This window comes from Sminthopsis crassicaudata, chromosome 3, assembly GCF_048593235.1.
Source record: "Sminthopsis crassicaudata isolate SCR6 chromosome 3, ASM4859323v1, whole genome shotgun sequence".
Taxonomy (NCBI): domain Eukaryota; kingdom Metazoa; phylum Chordata; class Mammalia; order Dasyuromorphia; family Dasyuridae; genus Sminthopsis; species Sminthopsis crassicaudata.
This window is the reverse complement of record NC_133619.1, coordinates 239,736,384-239,759,288: the sequence shown is the minus strand read 5'-3', so window position 1 is coordinate 239,759,288 and position 22,905 is coordinate 239,736,384. Positions and strand designations below refer to the sequence as shown.

At 32.9% G+C, this 22,905-nt stretch overlaps 1 protein-coding gene and 1 long non-coding RNA gene across 2 annotated transcripts in view; one reads left to right on the top strand and one right to left on the bottom strand.

Annotated features, from left to right (window-relative positions):
* CRLF2 (cytokine receptor like factor 2) overlaps window positions 1-22,905 on the bottom strand; it is a 29,881-nt gene that overhangs the window by 5,812 nt on the left and 1,164 nt on the right. The window contains exons 2-6 of the mRNA XM_074297319.1: window positions 12,077-12,182; window positions 9,831-9,994; window positions 8,804-8,937; window positions 4,097-4,259; window positions 1,873-1,984 (exon numbers count right to left, since the gene is read on the bottom strand). Of these exons, the coding sequence (XP_074153420.1) occupies window positions 1,873-1,984; window positions 4,097-4,259; window positions 8,804-8,937; window positions 9,831-9,994; window positions 12,077-12,182 (679 nt within the window). The remainder of the gene's footprint in view (window positions 1-1,872; window positions 1,985-4,096; window positions 4,260-8,803; window positions 8,938-9,830; window positions 9,995-12,076; window positions 12,183-22,905) is intronic.
* On the top strand, window positions 140-22,033 carry LOC141559450 (uncharacterized). Its single transcript, XR_012487426.1, has 3 exons — window positions 140-239; window positions 6,233-6,281; window positions 21,800-22,033. It is a non-coding gene; the product is annotated as an uncharacterized LOC141559450 (long non-coding RNA).

The following is a 22,905-nucleotide window of genomic DNA, read 5'->3' as shown; positions in this document are numbered from 1 at the left end:
TAGATCATCACAACTAATTCTTGATAAAGCTATAGTGGTTTTTTGAGATCAGCATTTTCATTTATAGATGTTCACTAACAATCTCTGTAATAACTATTCTCATTCTCTATTATCTTTCATTGAACTCTGACAGTGCCTCAGCAAGTGATCCTCTTGATTCCTTTAATATCAATGGATATAGTTGACTTCAACAAATTGACTTCATCAAAGGAAAGTAATTACTATCTTGGATCTTTCAGGTATCAACTTCATATTAGCCATATTTTTATATATGTTTGTCTGTCCTTTACAACTTATTCCTGATGATTAATTTTGGATTCTGACCATAATTTAGAAATACTTTACAAAAAGCTATCATGTGTTATAGAAGTATAGAAAATGTTAATATTATTAATTTAATAATAATTGTTTTGACCTAATTGATTCCTCTAAACTTTGAGCAAGGGATTCCCCTGAAAAAGAATAAAAGTGTATTTTCCATCTAGAGGGTATTTTCTAAGATTTTTCTTTGTGAACTAGATCTGTTCTATATTAAAATACCAAACAGTCATCTAGATCGAACAGATTGTCTTGTCTTTATGCCCTTAATATGCTTATCAGATTACTTCATTTCCTTTGAGAGACTGATGTTGATTGTTTCAGTTTGAGCTTCTTTTCTACTAAAGACAAAATTTAAATGGGCCCCTTTGCAAGAATTCAATGTAATGTGCCCAGCCAATTTATAACCATAAAGTCATTTGAAGATAGACAATCCCACCATAGTTCAAGGAACTACATATAATCAGTCCATCTGTCCATTGTCATTCTAAATTTTCAGGCACTTCAGCTTTAAATCAGTTTGTGTATGGGGGAAAGAGTTGAGGATTAAAGGGTTTTTATAAAAGATTTTAAAATGCCTTCAACATGGTATTTGGAAAACATAAGTTGAGCATGCTAATAACCGTTTTATTTTGTTTTAGCCAAATTGTATAATTTAAGTTTGATCAACTTTAAAGAAATCCCAAATTACCATTTGAACTCTTCTGTCAAAGCTTTTTGGGAAATTTTTCAATTCATTTTCAATAAGTTTTTTTCTTTTCAATCATCTGTGTAAGTCTGATTATGACATATCAGGCTGTTGGGTTTTTTTTCTTCAGTTTCTTCATCTATTAAATGAAGATTAATAGTACTTGCACTAACCACCTATCAGTTACAAAGTTCTTAGATGATATATACTATCCACTTTTTGTTGCCATAAAATACTCTATAAATGTGAGTTATTACTTTTAAATGTTTTACAATCAACTTAATAGCCTTCAATAATCCTACCAATACCCATTCAATTTTCCAGTTTCTCAAAGTTTCTTTCAGAATTAATATCTGGGTTGCACATGTATAACCTATGTCAGATTGCTTACCATCTTAGGGAAGGGAGAGGAAAACAGAAAGGGAGGGATTTCAGTTTTTAAAACAAAGGTTAAAAATGGTTTTAAATAATAAACAATAATATAGTATAAATGTTATAAATATAAATAATAAAAATAAATATTATTTTAAAAGACAACACAGCATATGTTAAAGTAATTTTGAGTTTCTATATGTTAGATTATTTACCTTCAACATATTTATTTACCTTTTTTCTAAACAATTATTTATTCATTTCATCTGTTGAAGTAGTTGAATAATCATTGAACAATCACAGACTTCTTGCTTACTTAAGAATTTGCTTTCTTCACCATTTGTTCAAAAAAATATTTATTCAAAGCTTTTTGCATTGGGCTCAGTAATAGGGGAAATACAAAGATTTGAACCTGTTTTCAAGGAGTTTAAATGACACATTTTAAAATGTCCATGACACATTTATCTCTTGAGAGTATGCAAGTTTGTGCTTACCTTGATAATTTTCTCAAAAATAAAAGAAGAAATATCATTAGGAGGATAACCAGACTAGTAATTATGTAGATATATTTTGGGGAAAGTTTTTTGACTGCCTCTGTGCACGAATCTGTAAGAAAACAAGATAATTATTGCTGCATATTTCCAGTTAAATTTATTTTTTTCTTCACAAATTCTAAAAGATCCTAACTGAATTCTGATAATAATAATAATAATAATAATAATAATAATAATAATAATAGGTTGAAAAGATATATAACAAAAAATACAGGTCATTATCTAGTTCCCATATTGAATCACATAACCTTTCATTCAGAAAAGGATGTCAAAAAGATCTGGTAATCAATCCACAAACTAAAACTACCAATCAAAAAGACAAATAAGAACCAATGGAAGCATTCTGCAATAGAGGCTTTTAGCGAAACTAGCTTTAGAGAAATACATTTACCTTTTATGGAGATCCTTTGGGTCATATTTCCTAGCAATATATTTCTTAGTCAAAAAGCCCTTGGATGGAATTAACATAAATATAACAACAATACAATATATAAGAATAATAATTATAATATAATATTACTATTATTATAACGAAGTTTTATGTACTTCTTTAAGATTGGCAAAGCTCTTTACATATCTCATTTGGTCCTCACAACAATACTTTACAGGTAAAGGTACTGATACTGAAAGAGGTTAAATGATCAATCTAGGCCCTAAAGTCATATAATTAGTAAATTTTATTGAAACTCTACTCCCCCTCACTCTAAGTTCAGCACTCTATACATAATATCACTTTACAAATGTCTAGCTCTTTTCAATTCACAAAACAATTTAGCAAATCATCTGATTCTCATAATGATATTGGATGGAGACAAGATAGATAGCTTTCTCCATTTTATAGCGTATAAAACTGAGTTTCAGAGAATTTAAATAAACTTGTTCAAGGTCACATACCAATTCATTGGCAAACAGGTCTAAAATCGAGATCTTATGCTTCAAGTCCAGTTTCTGTTATACCAAACTATTTTAAGCATGTGTTTAAGGAAAGAAATGTTGAACATTCCCATGTATTTTTGGAAGAAATTCCTATTAAGTATCATTCTAATGACAGATCAAGTACATAGAGGCCCATTGCCAATAGGCTGGCCACTATGGGATGAATCTTTTAGCCATAGTAATGCATGAAACTAAAGAAAACTTTTAAAAAATGGCTATTTGGGGTATTAAGAATCAGGCCATTTTTAGATCATTTGCAAATATGGATTTAATTATTGATATTCAAACATTAGATTCTTTCCTCTTGAACTATGAGTTGATATGCTATATGATTTCCTAAAAGAATTAAAATATGCCAATAATATCATTCTTCCTATAAAATAAATGAGCAAACAATGTGGTACAGTAGAAAGAGCACTGATTCTGAAGAAAGAGGATCTAAGTTCAAAAACAATTTCTGATGTTTACTACTTATGTGATACTGGGCAAGTCACTAGAATTTCATGGCCTCTGCTTTCCTTGTTTTTCTGCATTTTAAGATTACGCAAAATTTCATATCAGATGCAATCACAGAGATAATGCTATTCAATGATCTGAGTATTAATATTGTAAGGCCAGAGATGTTTTCAACTGTCATAGAAAATATTCTTTAAAAAATCCAAATGCCAGAAAGATTTAAAAAATAAATGAGATTCTTCAGATATTCCTCTTCACAGATAGCATCATGCTGATCATTCTTAGCACCAGCATATTACATGAGTTTCTCAATGAGAAACTAGATGAAGCTTATCTTTAATGCTCTCTTTAATACCTTCTTTGTGATCTTTACTTATTTTAATAGTCTTCTTTCCAATGTCTAGTGCTTATATTCTGCCTCAATTGTTTCCCAGAGCTTCACCCTCCCTCACTACATGTCTCAACTGCATTTATCATTCTATCCAATAAACCACCAGCCTGCTTCTAATATAATTAATTATTTGTAAAGTGATGAAGAAGGCTACCTAAAAATGTGAAAACTAAGAGAATTCTCTTCCTGAACACTTTATATTATCAAGAAGGGGGAAAAAGAAACTAGAATATTAACATTATTGGTAATCTAAAATAAGTTTTATGTTATCCAGACCCCACCTTGGTAAGACCACTATACCCACAGAGAATAACACATCACACACTTTCCCCTTGAAATTAATCATTTAAAATAGTTATATAGCCTTATTTTTGTCATTACCTTCCAATTTGCTCCTCCTCCAATGTGTTATAGGGGACCAATTACTAGGGTATGCCTTACTGCCATAAATAGCCATTTTTGTTATCACTCTGGCCCGGAAGAAGTAACACTTCTCAGAATCTAAGCCGCTTATTGTAACATTACATAGTTCATTCATGTTGGGCTGGAAACAAATATATATATATATTTATATTTATATTGATTAATTAATCATATTATTTACCAAGAAAAAGTATCAAAGTGATGATACACTCTTTCCTCAATCATTCATGATTCAATTCATGCAACTGCTTTGTTTGATTTTTTTAATCTACTTATCCCTTTCTATTCATTTTCTAGAGCATTAGCATTGTAGAACTCCAGAAGACCAAATTCCAAATACATATGTCTTTTATAATGGACAACTTACCAGTAAAAGGGGATAAAATGTTTTTTGTGAAGTGATATTTAAAAATGAAATAATTTTTGGTAAAGTGCTATGTGTGATCCTGGATAAATTATTTAAAGTCTCTATTTCCCAGGAAAGAATTATGTTTTATAAATTATAAAGCAATAGTCAATCTCTATTGATTGACAAATTGAGTTTCTTTAGCATTTATGTACACCAGTGGCTATTGTTAATATTTTCAGTCTTGTCTGACTCTTCATGACTCCATTTGGGATTTCTTGGCCATGATACTAGAGTGATTTGCCATTTCCTTCTCAAGCTCATCTTATAGATGAGGAAACTAAGGCAAACAAGGTGAAGTGGCTTATCCACGATCACAGCTAGAAAGTATCTAAGGCCAGATTTGTGCTCATGAAATGATTCCAAATACAATGTTATATACACTACACCACTTAACTTCCCAGTGATATCAAAATCACATAAAAATAGAGGCCTCATAAGGATGAGGACTTTTTAACTTGTATTTTTATGCATTTATTAAATATTTCATAACTACATTTTAATCTGGTTCAAGTTGCACTTGGTATTATGGACCAGCTGTTTGATCCCTCTGCTTTACTTCAATAAAAAATGTAGATTTATATTTTAATTTTTTTTCAAAATTATTTAGTAAGAAGCAGCCATGGCTTTACTTCAATAAAAAAATGTAGATTTATATTTTAAAATTTTTTTTTCAAAATTATTCAGTAAGAAGCAGCCAGTAAATAGAGGATTGCCTTTAGAATCATAAAGATACTGTTTCATGTACTCTCTTTGAATCATAATGGCTGTGTAATACTGGGTAAATAATTTAACTTCTTTATATGTTCGAGCAACTCACTGAAACTAGAAGTTGCAACATATGTGTTGATTTTTGTACATAGATAAAGTTTTCTTACTAAAATTCCTTACACAAATAAAATTATAGATCTGCTCCAATTTATTTATTATCATTTCTTGTTAATTTCTCTTCTTTTTTCTTAGTTAAATTCAATATTGATTCTCCATTCCCCATTTGGGATTTTCTTCACCATGGTACTAGAGTAAGCTGTCATTTGTTTTTCTTCTAGTTCATTTTATAGATGAGGAAATTGGGACAAACAAGATTAAGTGACTTTCCAGGATCACACAGCTGTTAAGTGTCTGAAGCCAGATTTGAAGTCAGGTCTTCTTCTATGATTGCCCCTTCCACTATTTACACATCCCTTGTTATTTACTTATTTTCCTTACCTCTCCTACTTTTTTGTATGAGGTAAATACCAGAACAAAAAATCAGGAAGTTATAGCTAATTTTTTTAAATTATATAATTTAATACTGCTGTACTCTTAGAAAAGTCATTTTATCTCTATGTATTTCATTTTCCTAATCTATAAAATGAAAGAGATCAATTGTTTTTCAGTTGTTTCAGTCATGTCCAATTCTTCATGATTTTATTTGGGGTTTTCCTTGACAAAGATATTGAAATGGTTTATTATTTTCCTTCTCTAGCTCATTTTACAGATGAAGAAATTGAGATAAATAGGGTTAAATTATTTTCCTCATCATACAACTAGTAAATATATAAGGTCATACTTGAACTTAGGAAGATAAGTCTTTCTGACTCCAGGCCAAACACTCAATCCACTATGCCATTTAGATGTCCAGAGATGAAGTAGATGACTTCTAAGTTCCCTTCTAATTTTTATCAATGCTTCATTTTACAAATTAGGAAGATGAGGCCCAGAGAGGAAAACAATTTGTCCAGTGCCACATAGATAGTAAGTATGAAAATTTGGAATCAAGTACATTTTTTCTGATTATTATTCTAGGTACCTTCTTCAATTAATATTTTGATTTAGTAGATATCAGATCATTCACTGGATTGAAAATTGGCTGTGTATTGGTTGCCCTTTCAATCTCACTATTACAAATAGTGATACTTCATTATCACTATGTCAAAAAGGAATAAATATGAAACCTTAATAGATAAATTGAAAATAAAATGCATCCCTCCAGTTACTAGAATATAGTTCACTTTTAATTCAGCAAAAAAAAAAAATCCTTTTTTTCTCGTCTCCAAAACAGTATAGTTATACCAATTGATACTTGCCACTCATTGCACTAATGGGCTCTTTTAAGACTCAGCTAAAATGTCACCTTCTTGAAAAGGTCTCTCCTGGTTCCTACAATCTTAAGAGATTTATCTCTTTAAGGTTAGCTTTCATCTACCCTATAAATTTTTCATTTATTTATTTACATGTTGTATCCTCAATTAAATGTGAGCTCCTTGAGGCCAGAGATCTTGTTTTTGCCTTTCTTTCTTTACCTAGAACTTAGTTTTAGTACCTAAAAATGGTACACAGTAATGCTAAATAAATTCTTGTAATTTAAATAATTTATTAAATTATTATTGGTTTAATGTTTGTTAATGAGTTGCTTGACTGACTCTTTAAAATTTCATCTTTAAGTGCCATGACTATGATCTTGTTCAGTTTGGTCTCTTGCCTTAATTTATGTGTCATTTCTGCATCTCTACTACTTCTTACCTTTTTATTTGGCAATATTACTCACCATTCTCTTTAACAAGATTTTATATATGAGTTTATAAATTAAATTGGTTCTTCCCTGCCTACTTCTCTCCTTACAGGCAGATAGTAACAGCTTAAAAAAATAAGTGCCTTTAGATTGATTGATTGATTTAAAATAAGCACTAAAAATATTCTCAATGTTTCATGTTGGTTTCTGGAGTGAAAAGATATTATGTGCAGGAAAGTAAGGCAGAGTGGAAAAGTAAGGAAATAACAAACTTAAGGCTAATTATACAAATACAAATAGGGCACTTTGTTACTACTAAGTGAGCTTCCCAATGAAATGGGTAGATTTCGTTCCAAAATATAAGAAATGTTTTAGGAATATCCCATTTTCTTTTACCTTTAACTGTACAGTTGGGCTGATATGTATATATATACATATATATTAAGGGAATTGTAGACTCAGAAAGGTTAAGTAGCAAAAAGAAAAAAATAATGCTAATATTTTACTTTCCCATGAATATCCCATATTCATTTTGCCTTGCTATCATCCATTTTTGTGCCTTCCTTCCTTTATCCAAATCCTCTCTATCCTTCAAAACCCTCCTTGTGTCTCCTTTTCTCCATACAGGATTCTCTAACTACCTCAGCTCTCACTAATCCAACCTTCCTCTTTACTATTTGGTCCTTATAAGTCCCACAAAATCTAGCATTTTATTACATGCTGTCTTTTATGGTTTGATTTTAATCTATATGTCCAGAGGAGAACAACCAGGATGGTGAAGAGCCCCTAATTCCATGTCACATGAGTTTTAATTGAGGGAACTGAGGATAATTACCCTGAAAGAAGAAAAACTCAGGGAGGAGCATGATACCTGTCTTTAAATATCTGAAGAGCTATCATGAAAGAGAAGGATGAAAGAGTAGACTAGGGAAAAGTAAATGTGAGTTGCAAAGTCTAATTTAGGCTTGATGTCTGGGAGAAATAACTAGCTATAATCAGAGCCCTCCAAAATTATAATGGCCGGCTTCAAGAGGTGGTCAGATTTCCTCTCCTTGGAAATCTTTATTCAAAAGTTAAATGACCACTTCTTAAGTAAATTGTATTGGAGATTCTTTCCCTCTATTAGTTGGACTGGACTGTCACTAACAATCCTTTCAACTTTCAAATTCTGTGATTCTGAATCTTCTCTGTATATAAATTTTGGAGAAAATGGAGTGTCTTAGACTTTCTACATGTCTCACAATGCATGATGTCATTATTAATATTAATAATAATAGTAACAGCTGATGTTTATATATTGTTATAAGGTTTGAAAAGATCATTATTTTAACTCATTAGATCCTCACAGCAACCCTGATAAATAGGTGCTGTTGTTAACTTATTATCATCTCTTATTCTTGTAAGATGAGAAAAATGTTTCTGATGGAGTTTATGTGACTTGCCTGGGATCACAAAGGTAGTCAGTGCCTGTGTTGAGATTTAAACTCAAGTCTTGTGACAGACGCAGCAATCTATCCACTCCCCCACGTATATAGCAGGTGTTCAAAAATTACTTATGTGATAATTATCATTCAATTGATAATGAAGACCAGCTAGAGTAAAGAAATTTAGTAAGATGTATAGGTAAAGCAAAAACCCCCAAATATTTAGAAAGGCTGTATTACTTTATAATTCTTTAACCAGAATTCAATGTCATGAATCTAAGCTCTCTTGCCTTCTAAGATTAGATAATCAGATGAAACTAAAACATGCTTCATGTACATACCTGCCAATTTTGATCAAAGATGCTTTTGTGTTGAATTTCATAGAGGAGACCAGGTATGGGTGAATCAAAACATGTTATTGTAACTGAATCTTCTCTCCATGTGAAGCTCATATTTGTTGGAGAGCTGGGTTTTACTGAAAGAGGAAATATATTTTACCAGAATTTTAAGTTATTCAGAGAAAAATATTTCAGCTCTATTAAGTTGCTGAGTTTTCCTTGCCTGCCTTTCCTTCTCATATCAATGAGATTAGATTTTAAGACTTGCAGTCTTTTAAAACTTATTTAAAATTATTCTTTTAAACTATGCTGGTACACCATAAAATATATTATATAATAAAGATTACAGATAGGCAGCATAGTATGGTAAAGAGAAAACTAGTCTTAAAGTCAGGAAGACCTGAATTTAAATATGCCTATGACGCATAATGTTTTAATAATGTCTTTCAGTATTCTAGAGTGGCAACTCTAAAATAAAGTGTTAAGTTGTTGAGAACATGCTGAACTTCAATGGAAAAAAAGAATGTTCTCATCTGGACATTTTCTATACTAAGGAAATCCAGTCTCTTTCCCTAAAGATAAGATAAAGAGATCCAGAAGATAAACATATCTGAAATATGTTAAATTATTATAAATGCCTAGTCATATTTGAAGACACTTAAATAAACAAGATTTGCTCCCTTTCCCTTCAGCCAGTGGGTGGAGGCCAGGCCTTTTCTCTCTCCCTCTCTCTGTCTCTCTATCTCTGTGTGTGTGTGTGTGTGTGTGTGTCTTCCTCTGTCTCTTTCTCTTTTTGTCTCTGCCTTTCTCTGTCTCTGTCTGTTGCTCTCCATCTGTCTATCCATTTGTATTCAAACTGACAACAACAACAACAAAAAGGTCATGATAGGTAGCAAAAGCATTGATGTCTACCATTGCAAATTCATCTTCACCTCTTAGTGGGGGGCTCATTTCCTACTTTGGACCAGTTAGAAAATGTGAGTCCATTAAATTTCAGTAAGCAAAAATATCAACTGAACTTGGTACTTACAAAAATGGCTAAGTCTCACATTCCTTCGTTCAAGAACTTTATCTTTTTCTCTCTTGAGTAAAAAATTCAGTCTTTTGTTTCTAGCCTTAAAAAGACATCCAGCAGTATAACCTTGATCAAGTGTGTAGTGAGGACATTGTTGTGAAGGTGAAGCTTTGTCCAACCTACAATTGAAGAAAAAAGTTAGTGTAACTATCAATTTATATATATATATATGTATATACATATATATATAATTACTAATTAATCATATTATGTATATGATTAATTAATATATATTATATGATTATTAATAATAAATTAATTTATTAATCTTATATATTAAATTAAATTTATATATATATATATTTAAAAAGACAGAAGCCTTGAAATTTTCAATGCAAGTTAACATTCATGGATCATATAAAACCTATACCATTCTTAGTAATGCAGTCTACCATGTTTTCTACCACTCCATCATAACTACAAAAAAGTTTTAAAACTACCTTATATGGAGGATAATTGTAGGTTTTTCTTTGTTTTATCAGCAGTCATGGCCAAAATATTCATTGCCAAATGTACAGTTTTCCAGTAATGAGCCGTTCTCGGTTTTAGCTAAACCTCTGAACTCTGGCTAGAATTTTCCAAAATGGCAGCATATGCCAGGATTCCCACTCCATTAGGATAACCTTTAATAATTCAACATCACCTTCATACTGCACTAAGGTACAGCATTTTTAGAAATCTCATCAGCTAGTAAGAAGATAGAATTATAGCAAGACTAAGAAGTCCTTACAGATTTCAAAATCTGTTTTTACATTGTTATTATTATGTAAATTGTTCTCATTCTTCATCAGTTCATAACAGTACTGTTGTTTCATTTTTATGATATTAATGTTATGATATAAATTATTCTTCTAGTTTTGCTGAAGGAAGAGGAGGAGGAGATGAAGGAGAAAGAAGAGGAGGAGGAGGAAGAAGGAGGAGAAGGGAGGGAAAGAAGGAAGGAAGGAAGGAAGGAAGGAAGGAAGGAAGGAAGGAAGGAAGGAAGGAAGGAAGGAAGGAAGGAAGGAAGGGAGAAGAAAAAGAAATAATGACAATAATAACATCTTTCATTTGAATAATCCTATAAAATGATGTCAAACTCAAATATAAATTGAGATATATGAACTATTGACTAAGAAAATTATCAATCAATATAATCTCCATTTGTTATATTTTTATGTATCCTGTTAAACATTTCCCAATTACATTTTAACCTGCAACAAACACTTGATAGTTTTATAGCTCACTTGTAGCTAGGAATTTGACATATCTACTTTATAACTTATAAAGCCTTTTACCTACCTTAAACCACATTCCACTATACTACATGATTTTTTGTAGTGAAGATTTCATCATGAATGATTTTGGAGTGAATGATTTCATCATGAAGACTATGTTACAAGCAGGAAGACATAATGATGTAGTGAATAAAGAATTGAGTTTTTGATCAAAAGATCCTGAATTCAAGTTTTGCCTCAGACATATATAATGGGAATATATCTGGGAAAGTAACAACTTCTCAGTTCTCTGGAAAACTCTAACAGTGTGAGTCAAAGGAAGAAATACCCTTTGTTGTTGTTCAGTCATTTCCTACTCTTCATGAGTCTATGGACCATAGCACATTAATATTGTCCATAAACTTTTCTTGGCAAAGATACTGGAATGGTTTGCCATTTGTTTCTCCAGTGAATTGAGGTAAATAAAGGTTAAACAACTTGCTTGAAGCAACATAGCTAGTGAATATCTAAGGCCAGATTTGAACTCAGGTCTTCCTGATTCCAAGCCCAGCACTCTCTCCACTAAACCATCTATCTATCTGCTATTATACTAGGAAATTTCCTATGAGAATGAAATCACAGTTATAGTATCTATCCTTGATCTTATCAAGTAGAAGAAAAAAAGTATCAGAAATTCCCTGAAAGTGTGCCATAAAATCAGCTGATCCAATCTCTAAACCCACCATTCTCCATGATGTGAATAAGTATATTGGAGAATAACTACATAAGAACCTAAGTGGTTAAATTTGTGACTTATCAAGAAGTTTAAAGAAATGTGGTTGTAGTGTAAACTTAGGATGCAACTGAAATCTGAAACACAGAGATGTAAATGAAATGGCATCTTCCTCCAACATGCTCTTTGCTCTCCATATTAAGAAGATTTTTCAGAAGAGCATATGTGATTCATTTTTCATTGTATTGAAGAATTTCTTCATAAATACTTACCCATAAAGGAAGGTTAAATTCTTCTCAGCCAAATATTCACTGACATTCCACTTAACATGTGTCCTTTCAAAATTGAAGTTGATGATCTGTATACTCACATTATTTCCTAAGGAGAAAATAGAGTAGTAAACAAAAGTCATAGCTGGACATTTTTTAATCCTTGACTTTAATCAATCAATAATTATTTATTAAATGCCTACTATATACCAGACACTGTATTCAGTGCTGTATATAAGGACAAAAATTAAATAGTCTGTGCTCTCAAGAAACTTACTTCTAATGTGAGAGAATATATATATGTGTTTTATGTATAAAGAGGTAGAGAGGGAAGGAAAAAAGAGAAACAGAAAGAAGAATAAAGGAAAGGAGAGGAGAAGGAAGAGAAGAGAAGAATAGGGGAATGGAAGGGAAAAGGGGAAGAGAGACAGAGAGACAAAGACAGAGAGAGATAGATAGAGACACAGAGACACACACACAGAGAATGAAACAGAGACATAAAGACAGGGAAAGACAGAGAGACACACAGATAGACACTCACAGAGAGAGAAAGAGAGACAGAGATGGTGATACAGAAACAGAGATAGAGACACAGAGACCCATAGAGACACAGACAAAGAAAGAGAGGGACAGACAGAGACAGAGACAGAGAGACAGAGAGGGAGATGGAGAGAGGGAGAGAAAGAGAATATGCTAAATAACTAAAACATATTTTGGGGGAAATCTTAATTCAAACATTGTGACTCCAAGTCCAAGTTGTATCCATTGTATCACCTGGCTAGGATAGTATCAGACTACATATCAGCAGATTAATGTCAGATTAATATGTCCAAACTGACTTCTACTATCTTAATACAAGAAAAAAAACTAAAATTTTATCAAAGAAGCAAAAAAAAAAAAAAAAAAGAGTTGGGGAATCCAATCTTGCTATAATTACTTTTGTTTTGTGCTTACTGTATTGGCCTCTAACCCCAGAACTCAGTTTCTCAATTAATTTGAAGAATATTTTCTGGGAATGTTTTCAACTGGTTGTTATTGTTCATGTTTTATTTTCAAAGAAGACCAATGACATCATGGGTGATGATTTACACATGTGTTGAATTTAAGTGTGACAGAGTTGTACAAAGTTATCAACCTCATTCTTTTTTCCAGAGTCATAGAAGTTTAGGGGTAAGACACAAGGCAAGATAACTGGTGATGGCCCAGGACAGAATAGGTGAGTTTGGAATCTTCCACATCTGTTCAAGCTCTGAGTCTCCCACATCCCCTGGTTCAGCTGCCTTCATAGTTGTTGGAGCAAATTGTTCTCATCTAACTATTGTTCTGGAAGAAGATTTTATATGCTAGGAGTTGACTCTCTTCTAACTCAATAACATGTTTGAGGCCTCTCATTTGCCCTCAACATGATTTAGCCATCCACTGAAACAATTTACCAAGCTGTGACCACTACACATACTATGTTTTTTGGAGCCACAAGTGAGAGTTGGGTAAAGATGGATGAGCATCCCTGAAAAAGTCTTGGCAACTCCTCACATCAGAAGTGCTAGTCCTCCCTAAAAATCCATGCATTCAATTGGCATGTGCTTCAGAGATTCAGAATAAAGAGGAGTAGGGAAGGAAAAGATGATTGAAATCCCCCCCCAAAAAAGGCAGATTCTTATCTTTTAAATAAAAATTGCCCTAATTCTTGCTGCTCATACCAGTTCCTCAGTGAGCCCCAGCTCTGATATCACAAAAGATCTTCCTTTGCTAACAGTAAATTTTTCACTCCCTAACCCCTGTTTTGTCACTACTGTTTCTCATGCTCTCACTTTCATAACTTTAGCTTTTTTTAAAAAAATTCACTTCCCCTTTTGGTCCCTTTTTTATGTCTTCTCTTTTTTCCTTCTACCCTGCTCTGCTCTGATCTTGCATTTTAGTTGTGGTAGCAGGAGCATTGACAAAATAGAACCTCAAATGGTTCCATGATATAATGAAAAGAACACTGGATTTAGAATCAAAGAACCTGGGTATGAATTTGGGCAATGAACTTCACTTATGCAGACCTCAGTTTCCTCATTTGCATATAAATGAGACAGCTCTCCCTTACAAACTTCATTATGAGCATTTGGAGAACCCCAAAATATTGCCCAGTATGTAGACTCAATATTTCCCCTATGGACTGGCACTGGGAATCCTCCACATTGGATGGGATAATAAAAAGCAGGCTGATTCTATCATTAGAGATCCTGGTTTCAAATCCTGATGACTATTAACTTATGTGATCTTGGGTAAGTCATTTATCACTTCTGGAAAGATCCCTGTTTCCTTACATATAAAATGATGGGAGCTAGGGCAGCTAGGTGGTACAATGGATAGAATGCCGAGCCATCTTCCCCAGGTTGAATATGGCCTCACACCAGTTACTAGCTGTGTGACCCTGGGTTGCCTAGCACAGTGTCTAGCAAATAGTAGATCCTTAATAATTGCTTTTTTTATTCATTTCCTTGATTGATTAATTAATGAATTAGAAAAGAGTGAAAGTTGAAGCAGGGAGACTTTTTTTTTCCCCTGAGGAATTGGGATTAAATGACTTGCCCAGGATCACACAGCCAAGAAGTGTTAAGTATTTGAGACCAAATTTGAACTCACGTCCTCCTGACTTCAGGGCTGCCACTATCCACTGCACCACCTAGCTGCCCTGAGACTGTTTTCAATAATTTTAGTGACAGGGGATGAGAGCCTGAACTAAGAATGAAGCAGAATGAATAGAGAGAAGACAGATCTGAGAAATGCAGCTAAGAGAGGACTTCTGGCTTCTCAGAAGTTTCCTTGGCCTCCTGTTTGTGCTGAAGAGCTCCAACCCTTCCTTTTTCTATCCCAGTAGTTTCAATGTCCCTATTCCCCAAAACTCTGGCATAAGGACATTGTCATCCACTCTGCTCTGAGCAATAAGTACAAATTTTCTTTTTTTTTAATTATAGCTTTTTATTTACAAGATGTATGCATAGGTAATTTTTCAGTATTGACAATTGCAAAACCTTTTGTTCCAACTTTTCCCCTCCTTCCCCTCATCCCTTCCCCCAGATGGCAGATTGACCAATATATGCTAAATATGTTAAAGTATAAGTTAAATACATGTGTACATGTCCAAACCATTATTTTGCTGTAATGAGTACTAATTTTCAATGTGATAAGTTATTGTAATGTAGTTTTTAGAATAATATTATATTCAGGTTAGAGCTTTGTTTCTTATCCCCTTGCCATTATTCAAAAACCATTCCAATTCTTTGTTAGAAACTTGGTAGTTTTGTTGCTGGCAGAAAATTCTGACGAAAGTTGCCATCAGAATAAAGATATCAATAATAGTTCCCATGGTCCACAATTGAATTGACCAGTGATTGTGGCCCTCAATTTTCATATCTGTAAATAAGGAGGTAGATGTTCTTTTAAGTTCTCTTCAAGATCTAAATCTACATACTAATCTGTTTTCTATGACTACCTATCTTTTCATGAAACTTTTCATAGCTATACTTAAAATGTCCTTCCCTCTTTTCTGAATTCATAGAGTAGTAATATCTGCAGCATTCATTTCAGCATTAATCATATTTTTCCTTATAGTTTAGATTGAAGGTAGAGACTGTGTCTTAGCTTTGATATCTCTCCTCAAAGTTAGCACAGTGACCTATTCCAAGAAGATTCTCAGTAAATTGTTGTTGATTTGATTTAAAGGAAACTTTATTTTGGAATTAATAAAGTTGGTAGGGAGAGAGTCATGGAGGATGTTTTCTGAAATCAGTAGTTTCAGAGTCAAGACTTAGACATAGACACCTAGGGTTGCTGATCTGATGAGTATTTTGGAGTACACATTTTGAACTTTGGGGAGTTTGTAATACTCAATCTTCTGTAAAATTTTACAATATCTTTCACCCTTCAAAGAAAAAATATATATATAGATATCATATACAAAGAATGGGCAGCTAAGTATCACAGTAGATAGTGCTGGGCCTGAGAAGTCCCATCTTCCTGAGTTCAAATCTGACCTCAGAGCCTTATGCTGTATGACCTTAGGAAAGTCACTTCACCCTTTTTGTCTCAGCTTCTTTATCTGTAAAATGAACTGGAAAAAGGAATTGCCATGACATATCTACCAAGGAAATCCCAAATGGTGCCATAGAGAGTCAGATGTAACTGAAAAATGATCCAACAACAAATACATTTTAAAATAAAGAAATGAAAGTGAGTGAAATTTAATTTTGGCCTGAAAAGACTTAAGAAAATTCTGTGTCTGTGTTATACCATGAAATAATTGCAGTAACACTTGAGTTACTTAAGTCTCTACCTCTGGAATTCATTAGAATGCATTTTGAAGAAACTGAGACTCATCTGGATTAAGAAAGCTAGGAACTTAGGAACTTGACAGGAGCAAAAAAACTTTATTTACTCTCTAAGGCATTCCAGCGTTCATTTGCCTCCATTTGATTTTCATTCTCTGGTAAGAACTGTCTCTTTCCAGGCATCACTGACAACTAGAGGTTCTAAGAAGGTATGGTTGCAAGATAAGACATTAATATCTACGACATCTCTTGACTGATTAAATCAGTGGAACGTAAAATACTGGGTATTCTTTTAATTGTTTGCTATTACACATTTGAGAGATCTTTTTATTAGAACAATGAACATTGTAGAAAATTTTATAGCATTTTGGAGATGTTTAAATTTGCACACTGTACAAATGTCTCACTATAGAATTTCCTTCAATATAGAAGTCTATGGGCTATATGCCAAATCATGGAACTACATATAGCATAAGTCTCTAGAAAAAAATGATTATCAAAAAATCTTTAAGTCAAATTTACAACTATTTGGCATCTTTTGAAATTTTTAGCAGTTACCAACTATAATTCCCAACTAGGGAGTACTATAATCACCAAAAATAGTATCTAAATCATGAAAATCTCTTATCTGAATAAATTTGAACTGAATGTGTTACAAGAATAATCAATCCTGCTCCTAGAGAAAAATGAAAATATGCTACATTGAAGATGTGGAGAACAGAATGTTGGATACTCTGTAAGAAAGAGGTGCTATGTAAATTTGTTCTTCTAAACTGCCATTTTTTGCAAGAGAAAAAGATATGAATCCAAATGAATGTAAAGTCCAGTCCAAAATGAATGTAAAGTAAGAAACAAAAGGTATACATAAAACTCTATTTTTAAAGAAAACTTGTGAAGAAAAAAAGCGACTGGGGGCAGGGGAAAGATTGGGGATAGCTTGCTTGCATACAGAAAGGCAAGGAGGCTGTGGATTAGAACTGTTGATGCTAAGTAAGCAGGGACACACTGTAAAATCCCAATAAGTGTAAAAGATTATTTCTAATTCTTCAGACATTTGATTTTTATGGAAATCTCACGGGGATACCTCTTATGTAAATAGAAAGATGTGGTATTAGAGCCTAAAGGCTATGGAAAGAATGTTTATAGAATGTTTGGGGGAGAATGAACAGATGCATATTTCTGGAAAGGATGATGAGTCTAGGGAAGGAGAAGCATCTTTCAAATACATAAAAAAGATATTTAGCAACTATGTGCTGGACAAGAAGCTTTTTGTAGATAGCTTTAAGGCAGCATTCTAAATTACTCTCTGTCATGAAACCTGTTGATTCTTAACAGATGAAACTGTTAAATGAGACACAAAAGTCATGGAATTGTAGCTTTAGAACTGTGGAAATACTTCAAAAGACATTGACTTCCAAACCCTTATTTTATAGATCAAGAATCTGAGGGTTAAGGCAATTAAGTGGCTTACCCAAGGTCACTTGAATAGCACATTAAAGGCAGCTTGCAGAGTTATCATTCTTCCTACTTTTCTATGCATCTCCTGTCTCAATAGAGTAGGATGCCTAATTCAGCAAATGATTCAATAATGCCATCCTACCTGCTTGAAAGATAGTTTGGGATTCCTGTATGATGATATTGCTGCAAAGAAATAGACTTATCTATTATATCATTAGTGACAGATGAAACAGTAAAGCTCCTTTGCTAATTCACAGAAATATGAGCAGACTGTGTGAGAGTAAATATCTTTTGGCTTAACTGGTCCAAATAATAATAGCTAGTATGTGTACATCACATTAAGATTTGTGAAGCTCTTTATAAATGTCATCTCATTTTATCTTCTCAACAACCACTAGAAGTACTGTTATTTTTATTTTACAGATGAAAAAACTGAGACAGAAGTTAAATGACTTACCCAGGATCACACAGCTACTAAATTTCTGAGTCCAGATTTTCTCCAAGTCCAGTGCTCTATTTATTGTATTACATCACTGCCTCCTCCTGAGACATGATGGTATCAGAGATATCAATATCTTCACTCTCATACCCCAATGACATTGCAGAGTTTCTTTCTTAGCATTAGTTATTTTAAAATATTTTATAAAATATTAATTATATTAATAAGTAATTAGTGTTCATTAATAAAATGTTATATTTTTTAAATCACATGAGATAATAATAGCAAAGATCAAAGGTTATTCCTGAACCCGATTATGGAGACCTGGACTTTATATCTTTTTCTCTATTTTTCTGCCTGCCTGCCTAATTTAATAGAATGTAGTTTGTGTGTGTGTGTGTGTGCGTGTGTGTGCGCACGCGTGTGTGTGTGTTTATGTGTGTGTGTGTGTTGAAGGGTGTGTTAATGTAGATGTGTGCTTAATGCAGTAGGCAATAATTGAAAGAAACATATAAGGGACATTCAATAGACCTAGATTTGTATTCTAGCTCTGCCATTTACTACCTATATGATCTTCACAGAATCACTTTTATTCTCTAGATTCAGTTACATCATCTATAAAAATAGATTCAGTTACATCATCTGTAAAAAAGTTGACAGGTTAGGGTTAGAAAAGGTGGAAAAGGTGGTCTACCACTCTAAAATCTATGATCCCTATAAAGCAAGGAGAGCAGATATAAACAGGGAGTGTCACATTATGTAAATCATATCAACAGTCATTTGTCTATTCAATCAAATAAATTTAACACTCTTCTAGTCTAGATGTTGAACGACATTTTCCCCCAGAGCAGCTAGGTGATACAATGGATAGACTGCCAGGCCTGAAGTCAGGAAGACTTATCTTCATGAGTTCAACCTTGTCTTAGACAATTATTAACTGTGGGACTCTAAGCAAGTCACTTATCCCAGCTTCCCTCAGCTTTCTTATTTAAAATGAGTTGAAGAAATAAATTGTTAATAGCTCTAATATGTCTACAAGAAAACCTCAAAGAGGATCACAAACAGTCAGACATGACTCAAACAACTGAACAAAAACAGCAGCATTTGATGCTGATTATGTAATCCTAATTACTCTTGTTTTCACGAGAGCATCATGTTGAGTTCCTTTTTCCTCTCTTGCATGAAGATTCCTATTCCCCTGGAAAATGACAGTTGTTGGATAGGCTATGGGAGAACCAGCACACTGGGTGCACAGCTACTGGAGTTGTGAATTTCCAACCATTTTGGAAAACAATTTAGAACTATGGTTATAAAAAAATACTAACTGTACATATCCTTTGACATACCTGTACCACTACTAGACCCATGCCCCCAAAGAGAACAAAAAAAGGGGGAAGAGAACTGGTATGGACAAAAATAGAATTCAGAATAGCTCATTTCACAGCAAAAAATAAAGAGTAACGAAGAGATTATCTCTCTATTGGGGAATAGCTAAACAAATTATGGTATATTAATACAGCATAATATTATTTAATGTTACAAGAAATTATGAAATGGACAGTTCTAAGGAAACTGGGAATATCTGTTTGAACTGATGCATAGTAAATTTAAGGTGGCATAGTAGAGTGTCAGGTTCAGAGTCAGGAAGACTCACTCTGGTGTCATGATATTCACCAGCTATGTGACTGGACAAGTCACTTAATCCTGTTTTCCTCAGTTTCTTCATTTGGAAAATTAAAGAAAATAGCAAACCACTCAAGTATCTTTGCCCCCCCCCAAAAAAAATGCATTATGAAGAGTCAGACATGACTAAAATTACTAAACAAAAAAATTAATAAAAACAATTGAATAATTTATACCAGGAAAATATTGTAGAGAAAGATTTTAGAATTCTGACTAATGCAGTGATAAAGCATAAGTCTAGAGAACTAGAAATAAAACATTCCACCTATCTCCTACCAGCAAGATAATACACATAAAATACAGAATGAGATATATTTTGAGACACAATCAACATGGAAATTTATTCAGTTGAATTACATGTATTTATTATGAAGTTTTTCCTTTTAACTTTCTTAATTCCTTAGTTGGGGGAATAATAAATTATTTTAATAATGATTAATTTTCTTAAAAATATGTATAATGTTTATTTTCCCCAATTAGATGTTAATGATTGTTAACATTTTTTAAATTATGAGTACTAAATTCCATCACTCCCTTCCTTTCTTCTTTCTTCTTCCCTTTTCTCCCTACAGTGAGCAAAATGATTTATTTTTAAACAAAAAAATAATTTCTTCTGGTATAAAGTGGGCCCTAGATCTCAATTCTTCTGGGACCTCTAACAAAAATTTAAGTCTTATCCTCTTTATTTTAATTTTAATGGGTCCAAAGAGTAGAAAGGCAGTTTGATGTATAGATAGGGAGCTGTTCTCAAATGCAAGCTGATTGGTCTATCTGTTTCACACACTGGTTATTGTGTGACTCTAGGCAATTCTCTAAGACCCTCAAATTGCAGGATGGGTATAGATCTATATTTGCAGAAGCAGTTTCCTCTATCAAAGGGCCCTCTGTACTAGGGAAATCACAGGTCTACTCCTTATTTCCCATGGCAAGACATTAACATGTCAATGACAGAACAGGATGTTTCAAGCCTTATCTCCATCTGAGTACGGGATAAGCAAAGAATTAATTTGAAGTTGATGTTTTCTTAAGATGGGAAGAGAAAGGCAGCATTTAAAAAATTAAGTTCATTTTCCTCAAGGAAAGAAATTTACAAGATATTGTATAATGGAACATCATGTTTATTTCAAATAGTGTTGCAATTAAACAAAATTCTCTGGAACAACTTTTGTCAGCCAGAAAAAAAAAATAACCCACTTAATATTTCAATTCCCTAGTTATGATGAAAATTCATAAGCAACCACAAATGTCACTATCAGTCCATATATCTTACACACAAGTTATATATCAAAATGCAATAAAAGTAAATAAAATTTTGATTTCCCAAGTTCAAACATGTTTCAAAATTAATTACAAATGAATATAATAATGTGAATTAACATCCCTCAAAGACGGTAAATTTTGAGTAAATGCTAAAAGCAAAAAAAAAAAAACTATGTTGTTAGAAGAGAACAAATATACAACATAACTTTCTCAAAAAGAATGGTCCATACATTTTCATATGTCATCAATATTTCTAAGACTGATGTCTTATTTCAAAAGTAAGATGTTCCATTCTGATCTCTAAAGAGTTTCAGAAGAAATAATCAACTAGACTGGAGGATATCTAATTCTGGTAGAATATCTAATTCTCTCTTTGAACCATAATTTCATAGACTGAAATCAGGAAGAGATCTTACAAGCCATCTAGTTCAACTTCTCCATTTTACAGATGAGAGAACTAAGGTCTAGAGGAATTAAAAGAATTTTTGTGATACCATAGGTAACAAATGACAAAAGTGTTCTGATTCTATTCAACTTTTGCTTGTTTTTTTTTCTTTTTCTGAACTGCAGTGTTATACTCTGAATCAGTAAGAAGAGGATGTTTCAAATTCAAGACTCCATCCAGGTTCTAAAGTATCAATGACTTCATCCTGGAATCAATTATCTCCACCATAAATAGGCAGCCCTATAGACTGAGAGCACAGCTATCTTTTGTGAGAAGAACAATGGAATAGAAATTAGAGCCTGACTCCACCACCATCATTGCTTGCCCTTTGGACATCCCTCATTTGCTCTAAATTTCAGTTTCCCCATTTACAAAATGGAGATGATCCTACATTTTGTGACTTTCATTAGTGGATGAATTGCTAATAAAATGAATTAAGTATTAGAAAAGTAGATAGGGACTACACTTTTTTTCAATATGATACAGAGAACTCCTGGATGAGAAAGATTTTGGAACTAGAAGGGATTGTGGAAACTATCCATCCAATCTCCTCATTGTACAATTGAGAAAACTGAAGCCAATGAAAGTTAAATGCTTGTTCAAGGTCCCTCAGGTGGTCAATATCAAAGGTAGGATTTGAACTCAAGTTTCCTAAGACTTCAGAGTCAGTGAATTTTTATCTGTACCATGCTACAGTTAGAAACAGAAGCAAACTCTATGTTATGAAAGAAAAATATCTCAATTTATTTTCTGAAGAGGTAAGAAAAAAAAGTGTGACACTTAGGTGGCACAATTGAGAGAGTATCAAGTCTGGAATCAAGAAGACCTGAATTTAAGTCCAGTCTCAGGCATATAGTTGTGTGACCCCAGGCAAGTTATTTAATCCTATTTGTCTCAATTTTCTCAGTAAAATGAGCTGGAAAAAGAAATGGAAAAAAAAACTCCAGTATCTTTGCCAAGAAAACCTCAAATGGGGTCACAAAAATCAGACATTACTGAAAGGACTAAACAACATCAGAAAGGAGTACATACTACATAATGTCAAGAAACTGAAGCATATGTTATTCTTTCATAAATTTCCCTCCTTAATACATATGTATTTAACTAGGTTAGGCATATATTTCCTAATCAGGTCTCAAGTTGGCTGATGATAGAAAGGAAAGTCTAGATTTTCAAAGAAGAGTCTTGAATTTACTTCCATGTATACCAGCAACTCAAGTTACAACTTAAT